Source organism: Psammomys obesus, unplaced genomic scaffold (assembly GCF_907164565.1).
Source record: "Psammomys obesus unplaced genomic scaffold, mPsaObe1.curated_primary_1811, whole genome shotgun sequence".
NCBI classification, from domain to species: domain Eukaryota; kingdom Metazoa; phylum Chordata; class Mammalia; order Rodentia; family Muridae; genus Psammomys; species Psammomys obesus.
Window position 1 is genome coordinate 2767683 of NW_026590701.1, and position 8684 is coordinate 2776366.

General features: G+C 38.0%; 1 protein-coding gene across 4 annotated transcripts in view; it reads left to right on the plus strand.

Moving 5' to 3' along the window:
• Positions 1–8684, plus strand: part of Hectd1 (HECT domain E3 ubiquitin protein ligase 1) — a 90473-nt gene that overhangs the window by 33130 nt on the left and 48659 nt on the right. For all 4 annotated transcript variants that reach the window (XM_055608528.1, XM_055608527.1, XM_055608529.1 and 1 more), the window contains exons 12-15: positions 57–227; positions 5296–5518; positions 6149–6412; positions 6531–6607. In XM_055608528.1, coding sequence (XP_055464503.1) covers positions 57–227; positions 5296–5518; positions 6149–6412; positions 6531–6607 — 735 coding nt within the window. The remainder of the gene's footprint in view (positions 1–56; positions 228–5295; positions 5519–6148; positions 6413–6530; positions 6608–8684) is intronic.

Consider the following 8684-nt stretch of genomic DNA (forward strand, 5'->3'; position numbering starts at 1 on the left):
TACTCATTTTCCCTCGACTTTGTTGGTCTCATGTGCTTCCTTTTTTGTCTCCCCAGGATGATGATGATGGCCACTTGCTAGCTTTGCAGATCATAAGGGATTTAGTAGATAAAGGTGGTGATATTTTTTTGGATCAGCTAGCCAGACTTGGTGTAATTAGCAAAGTGTCAGCTTTGGCAGGTCCTTCCTCTGATGATGAGAATGAAGAAGAATCAAAACCAGAAAAAGTAAGTGGTCCTAATTGTAAAATTGGGAACAGGGTTTGTTTTAAGGAAATATATTTTTAACTTAGGATGGTTGTTGGAAGATAATTACAATATAAAGTAGCACTACATATTTGTCTTTTTGGTAAATTTTCCTTTAAAGATTTTTTGTTACAATTTTTAATGTATTGCAAGGTTCCCAAATATAGTTAAAGAATATCAGAATTCTTGTCATATCTACTAGTTAACATCCCATTTTGCTTTATCATTTTCATAGATACTGATGTGTTTGTATACATCTCTCTCTCTGTTTTTTTTTAGAGGCAGGATCTTATATAGCCTCCAATTCTCTATTTTTTTGAGGGTGAAACTAAACTTTACACAGCACAGGCCACCGCAGCCACCTTGTATATGTACATTTAAAAAATCAAAGCCAGGTGTGGTGGTATAAGCCTGTCATCCCAGCACTCAGGGAGGCAGAGGCAGGTGGATCAGTATGAGTTCGAGGCTAGCCTGGTCTACAAAGCAAGTCCAGGGCAGTCAAAAGACCACACAGAGAAACCCTGTCTCAGGGGGAAAAAAATTTAGAGACAAAACTATAACAGCATTCCCCCGTTACACCTAAATACTCTACAGAACACCCCAGCGTATTCTTATACATTATCTCAGAGATGTAGCTCAGTGGTTTCTCCATTGCTTAGAATGAGTGAGGTGTGCAGTTGACTCTGTAGCAGTGTCAAAAAAAATCATTATCTAAAACTAATATTTACTAGAAAGATAATGTTCCAAGTTTGCTCTTGTCCTTAATAGCATTGTCTCCATTGTCCTCCCACCCCATTCTGGCTTGGAACTCAGACATACATACTGATTACAAAAAGGTATTTGTCAGGGCCTTGGTTAGGATTGTTGGGACCACTTTCTTGAATGAAAGAACTGTAGATGGGCTAAGAGTATAGACTGTGGGCTTAGGGTGTATTAGACCGAGGCTGGTTTAGTCCAATGCACCCTCACCCCAAAGGAAGGAAAGAAAAAAGGTACCCCAGGGATTGACTATGGTGCTTTTTATGGCTACAAACTAGAATTAACATGCTGCAAATTCTCTTTAAACTATTGTCCATGTCTTGCCATTTGATGTATTAGTGCTGTGTCATACAGTAACCTCACTAATGTTAGGAATAAAGTTCATGGGCAGTCAATAGAGATGGAGAAAGTGTTCTTTATTTGATTTTGAGTGGTTTTGAAATAGCACATTCCATTTAATTCCCAAGTCCTTGAGAACCTTACAATTTTGTCACCTTTTCTTTTATTTTGAGAGAGAGAGAGAGAGAGAGAGAGAAGGAGGAGGAGAAGAGAGAGAGCCTTGGTGTTTCTGAGGAGTAAATTAGTTGAACTGATTGCTTCACTTTGCCTTTGTGTCATGTTTCTTGGTGATGCAATTCAGGTTTCGTGTTTTAGTAGTAATAGAAATGCTGCTGCGTTCCTCAAGTGCACTAAGGCACATGGTAACTATTTACATGTTGACTTGGTTCACTTGATTAAGGTTTTTTTTTATTGTTTTTTTGTTCTTTTGGTTTTTTTTTTTTTTTTTTTTTTTTCCTATTAGCTATCTCTGGTGGTTTTTTTGTTTTGTATTGAGACAGAATCTCATTTTAGTCCAGACTGGCCTGGAATTTACTCTGTAGCCCAGGCTGGCCTTGAATTAATTGGCAGTACTCCTACCACAATATCAAAATCAAGGTGTGAGCTGCTGTGCCTGGCTGTAATGTTCTTTTTTTGCCTTTTGTAATTAATAAACAATGTGTAAGGTGGTTCCTGTGGAATGTTTATACACACTTTTTCTTATTTAACTATATCCTAGCTTCAGAATTTTTGGTAATTCTTGCCTTTGAAGAGTTAAATCTGCCTTATCCAAGGATGATTGGGGTTTCAGCAGTTTTAGTTTGTTATGTCTTGTGTTTGTGATGTACTTCTGTGCCTTTTTCCATGTTTTTTTTTTTTTTTTTTTCCTTGTTCTTTGGCAGAATCTATTCCTTTCTTGTGGTTCTCCTCCTGCCTTGGGGGCTGTCTCCCACTAGCCCATGAAGTCAGGAGGGACATGAGAGTGCAAGGCTGGAAAGGCTGGAGAGCATATGTGGAGATCAGGCACTCTGGGGATCACTTCAGGGACCTAGTTTAATTCCTGAGAACAAAGGCTGTATGCCCCTTGGGGAGTTGGGGCAGGGGCTCCAAGGATAGATGTACATAATTGGTTGGAACTAGACATTTTAAGGATGCTTGATTTGCATTAAACAGCACACTCCTGTCATAGGAACAGGAACACAGTACCTAATTATCCTATAGGCACAGAGGAGCAAAAGCTAGCAGGGAGCTGTGTCAAAGGCCATGTATCAAATGTGGTTGGGGCATCTGTCTAGAGATACTATACAGATGAAGTCAGGCAGAGAGCCGGAGGCCCGGCTGGGGAGGGCCTGCGCCTAACGCTGAGCTCAGAATGGCTCTCCGGACTGCGAGGACTGCAGCCTCCAACAGCAGAGTCCTCCCAACACTTCTTGATAGTCTTTAATATTTGTTTATTCTCTTCTAATTTTGGCCAAAATTGGAAAAATTATGGCTGTTAATAGTTTAAATATTATACTTGTTTCCTCCCTTTTTGCCCAAGTCTCAAATTTTTATGTTAGAATACTTACTGTTATAAACTGTTCTCTTTCTCGTCTTTTGCCTTTTTCTTGTTTTTTAGTTTTCAAGACAAGGTTCTTTGTGTAGCTTTGGCTATCCTGGATTTGCTTTTTAGACCAGGCTGGCCTCAAACTCAAAAGTGATCAACCTCGTCTGCCTCCCTGAGTGCTGGATTAAAGGTGTGCACCACCACACGCGGCTCTTTTCTCCTTTTCATTTTGCTTCTTTCTTTTCTGCACTGGTCATAGCTATTGAGTTATTTATTTTATATATTATATTTTTATCTTAAGAATTTTTAAAATTACAATTTTATTTCATGTTTGTATGTATGTGGTGGATATGTTTGTGTTACAGCATTTTAATGGAGTTCAGGAGTCAATTCTTTGTTCTACCTTGTGGGTCCCAGGGCTTGAGCTCAGGGTCTCAGGCTTGGTGGCAGCCATCTTTATCTGCTGAGCCATTGCCACTGGCCCTATATCATCATGTTGGTCTTGCTTTTAAATTCTTCTTTTTAAAAAAATAATTGTTAAAATTTTATTTCGTATGTATGTGTGTTTTTTTTTCATGTATGTATGTATGTATGTATTTCTGTATGTGCCCTGTGTATGTGCCTGGTACCTTTAGAGACCAGAAGAGGGTGCCTGACTTCTTGGAACTGGTTTTGAATAGTGGCAAGTTGCCATGTGGACACTGGGAACCTAACCTCAGTCCTCTGCAAGAGCAAGTATTTTTAACAATTGGTCCATCTCTAGCCATCTCTTTAGACTTTTGAAACAGTTATAATACTGTAATCTCCTTGTTCCACAGTTCTTTAAGCTTTTTTCTGTTCACTGGCTTTTGTCCTTACGGATCATATTTCATTCTACTTTGTTTAGGTGCTTTTGTTGTTGGTCATTTTAAGACAGGGTCTCACTGTTGCCCTAGCAAACCTGGAACTCACTTTGTAGAGGAGGCGGGTCTCCTCTGCATCTGCTTCTGAAGGGCTGAGGTTAACGCTGGGCACCACTGTGCCCAGCTTTCGTTTAGTAATTTTTTAATTGGGTAATGCACACTGTAAATGCTCTCTTATTCAGTCCTGGGTTTCATGATTTCCTTAAGGAATATATAAGTTGTCATTATTAAAACAAGTCAAGTTACTTTTAGGCCCGCTTTTAGTCTTTATTAGAGTGTCTCTAGAGTAGCTTACATTCTGGGGAAGTTTTTCTTCTGTGACTCCTAATGTTTGATTTCTTTGAGCTATTTGGATTTGTGAGAATTCCTGTGGCTCTTTAGTATGTATCTTATAACTTGGCACTTTTTTTTTTTTTTATCTCTGGGAACTTTTCAGCTCACAACTTTGCAGTCAGTTGTTTGCTAAGTCTTCTAAACTGTCACCGTATCCATAAGTGCTCCAGTACAGTACATTTATTATTTCAGTTCTTAAAAAAAAAAAATTACTAAGCCAGTAGGTCATCCTTGGATAACTAGACTTTGAGGCCAATTTTGTGTATAAGAGACACTTAGTCAGAAATAGTGTATTGTATCTACCTGACTACAGACTGCGGCTTGGAATTGACTTTCTTTTTTTTTTTTTTTTTTTACGTATATAACTGCCACAGTTACATATTGTTGGATACAGCATGATAGAAATGATTATCATATATAACATGTGGTGATCAAATCAGGTTGATTAGCATTTCTACTTCAAACATTGGGCATTTATGTGTATTGAGATCCTTCATACTCCTTGTAATTCTAATAAATTGCCTTAGACTATGGTCTTTTTGCTGTGCTGTAGAAAAGTAGAACTTTCTGTGTTTTGGTGCCTATTACCCAACTTCACAGTGCTCCCAGGTTCTGTTCCCCTTTCTGTCCTTAGAGGCCCTTCTTTCTTCCAAGAGATGCACTGTGTTAACTTCCACAGCAGTTAGAGCATGTGGCATTCTTTTTTTCTGTAACAGACTTACTTTACATAATACATTCTGTCATCCAGATTTATCCGTGGTGTTCCAGTAACAGAATTTTGTTGTTTTTATTTTAATAGTGGAGTAATACATCAGTGTGTATATGTATGTCACATTTTCTTTATCTAGGGAATTAATCTTAAAAACAACAACTGTGTTGTTGTGTCACACCACGGAGTTTGAATACCGTTAACCCCATTTAAGCTTCTACTTCTTCCAGTTGACAGCCCTGAGAGGGGCTCAATCACCAGTGCCCCTTACCACTGTACCTGGATATGGTAGAATTATTAATTAAGACATTATTTAAGATGTAGCTGAGAGGTTCTTAGTTTATTACGATATATGTTGAACTACAAACAACTAAATATTACTTTAGATGTTTTAATTATAAATCTGGTTCATATTCATGTTTTTTTAAACACTTGTGAATATTTGAAATAAAATTATTCCATTGGATCACTCTACACATTTAGGAAGACGAACCACAGGAAGATGCTAAAGAATTGCAGCCAGGTAAACCGTATCATTGGAGAGACTGGTCAATTATTAGAGGAAGGGACTGCTTGTATATTTGGAGTGATGCTGCAGCTTTGGAACTATCTAATGGCAGTAATGGATGGTTCAGATTTATCTTGGATGGAAAACTTGCCACCATGTATTCAAGTGGCAGTCCTGAAGGTGGATCGGATAGTTCAGGTAATACTTTGTTTCAATTCATTATTTTCTTAGCTTCTATAACTTGATTTTATGGCTCATAGTTTGCCACTGTTTTCAAGAAAAATGTTGAATAGAGAAAATTACTGTAATGGTAGCTGGGTGTGTTAATACATGTCTGTAATCCCAGCATTTGGGAATTGGAGGCCAAACGATCAGGCATTTAAGATCATCCTCAGGTCCATAGTGAGTTAAAGGACCACTTAGGCCATCTAAAAGCCCTACTTCAGGAAAATAAGGAAAAAAAAGATATGGTATTATGAAAATATTTTACAAATGCCTTATTATTTTGTGCTAAAGAACAACAGTGTAGCTTCTTTTAATCTCGCCAATTTTTTGGTGAAACTTTTTGTTGTGAAATAGTAATTCCATGGGTATATAGATATTTTGTTATATCTTTTCTTAGAAGCTTCATTTGTAGTTAAAAAAAAAAAAAAAAAGGAGGGGTTATCTGTAGAGTTGCCTTAATCCTGAATCTATGTAGGTCAAACAAGCCAGAGGCTGCTAAAGAATAAAATTCTAATACTTACTATAGTATAGAAGTTACATTTCTGTAAGTCAGTATATTTGAAAGGGTAGATTTTTTTTTAAACAAGTATTTTGTCATTATAGAAAGCAGAAGTGAATTCTTAGAGAAGTTACAAAGAGCCCGAGGCCAAGTAAAGCCATCTACTGCGAGTCAGCCTGTACTGTCAGCACCAGGACCCACCAAACTTACCGTAGGAAACTGGTCATTAACATGTTTGAAAGAAGGAGAAATTGCTATTCATAACTCAGATGGTCAGCAAGCTACAATACTAAAAGAAGATTTGCCTGGTTTTGTATTTGAATCTAATAGAGGAACCAAACATTCATTTACTGCAGAAACATCTCTGGGTAAGTGTGTGGCTGTGCTAGTTCTGCAGGTAAGAATAAGTGCATATATTGGAGTGTAATAAAGTTTATGCTGTGAAATGGTCTTTGACATTGTTTGACATTGTTCCCTCCCTCTCAGGTTCAGAGTTTGTGACTGGTTGGACTGGCAAAAGAGGCAGAAAATTAAAATCCAAGTTGGAAAAAACAAAGCAAAAGGTATATCTGTCTGGTGTGCCTTCCTCGTTTTTTCTGCTGACTGGTAACTTTCAGTAACGGCTGATAAGCACTGAAATGATTAAACATAGCAGAAGCTTCCCAAAGAGACCCTTTTTAGTTACGCTTTTCCCGTTGGTAATTATTTTGCATGATATTTGTTTAGTTTGTTTATCTACACCACCATTAAAACTAATGAAAATTAGAATTAATGAGAAAAAGAGTGAAACGTTAGTTGTTCATGTATTTTTAATTTTACGGGCTACTTAGATGGCTCAGTGGATAAGGGTGTTTGCTGCCATACCTAACAACTGTGTCTCAGTCCAGAAAACTCAGACAGTAGAAGGAAATGCCAACTCCCATGAGTTGTCTGCATATGAGTTCCTTGGTACAGGCATCTACACCCACACTAAATAATAAGCTAAGAAGTGATCATTTTACTTCATAATTCTGATTTAATACTTGGTGGTAGTGCAGCTTAACTGCTTGGTTCTGGATTCAGATAACTTTAGTGCTTGAGTTAGCTGAACTTGGGATGCTAGAGATAAAGAGCCTAGGACTGTAGTGTAGAGTTTCTGCCTAACCCTGTTCCTAGCACATCCACACAAATTAAACCCAAACCAAAGCACTGAAAGAAGCCCATTATTGGGTTAAAAAAACCAAGAGTATTAATTTAAAATTTCTGTTTATCATATATACATTGTTCTTTGAAAGCATGCCGAGTTAAGTCCAGTGGCATGGGCCTATAACCTAGCCATTCAGGAGGCTGAAGGAGAAAGACTAACAAACTTAAGCTTGCCTGGGCTACAGAATGAGTCAAGCCCAGCCTGTGCAGCTTAGACTCCATCTCAGATGTAGAAGGAGGAATGGGGATGGTTTAATAGAAGAGTGCTTGCCTGGTACATGTGAGATCTTGTCAATCCCCAATGCCTCAAAAGACAAGTAAAATGAAGCCAGTGTGCTGCTCCTTTATTTTACCAGTTGTTCTTGCGTTTGGCACATTTAAGAGGGAGATTAAAATAATCTCAGTTAGATTGAACATTTTCTAGCAACAGATATGTGTCCCTTACCTATAGTGGTTATAGAAAATAGTTTGTGCTTCTTTAGAGATAGGCTTTCACTAAGTAGGTTGCTTGGAACTCACTGTGCAACCAGACTGGACTTAACTCTCAGATATGCCTGCCTCTGCCTTCCTGCATGCTGGGTTTTAAGGCATGTACCAGTATGCCTGGCCCAGAAAATGCTTGTAAAATACTTGAGACTAGGGAAGAGATACAATAATGAGTTTTAGTTGGGGCAAAAAAGGAAAAAAAAAAATTTTTTTTTTTTAAATAAAAATCCTCATACCTATAGTTAAGGCAGGTTGATTTTGAGTTCTAGGCCAGCTTGGATTATATAGCAAGTTTGAGGCCAACCTAGACACTTTCCAAAAAAAAAAAAAAAAGAAAGAAAAAAGAAAAAAACATTACAAAGAAAACAAAAGACTCATATTCTTCAGTTTTTATTTTAAATGGTTTGGTTTATCCCAGAGGCATTTTCTGATTGTAGAGTTTAGAAGAGTTTATTTTAGTTTTTAAAGATGAAGCAAGAGATTTCAAGATGGCTCAAAGATCCTTGTTAGCCAGCCTGTAGTAAATTCCTGGACCCAAGTTGTACAAGGACCAAGTCCTCTCTAGTTGTTCTCTGACCTGATCCCTCTCACCCCCCACTATAAGCAACAATTAAACAATAGATAAATAGATAGATAGGTAAATAAAGAGGTGTCCTCTATAGCTCTGTGATTATTTTCTATTTGTTTTTTAAAGAGTATAAGGTCAGCCATTACTTGGAATTCAGAATATATTTGAAATGCTTCACTGGGAGGGGGTCATACTCTTTGAATCTCAGTACTTGGGAGGTAGAAGCAGGCAGAGCTCTAAGTTTGAGGCCAGCTTCCTCTACATAGAGAGTTCCAAGACAGCCAGGATGATATGTTAGATTCTGTCTGGAAAGAAGGGAGGGAGGGAGGGAGGGAGGGAGGGAGGAAGGAAGGAAGGAAGGAAGGAAGGAAGGAAGGAAGGAAGGAAGGAAGGAAGGAAGG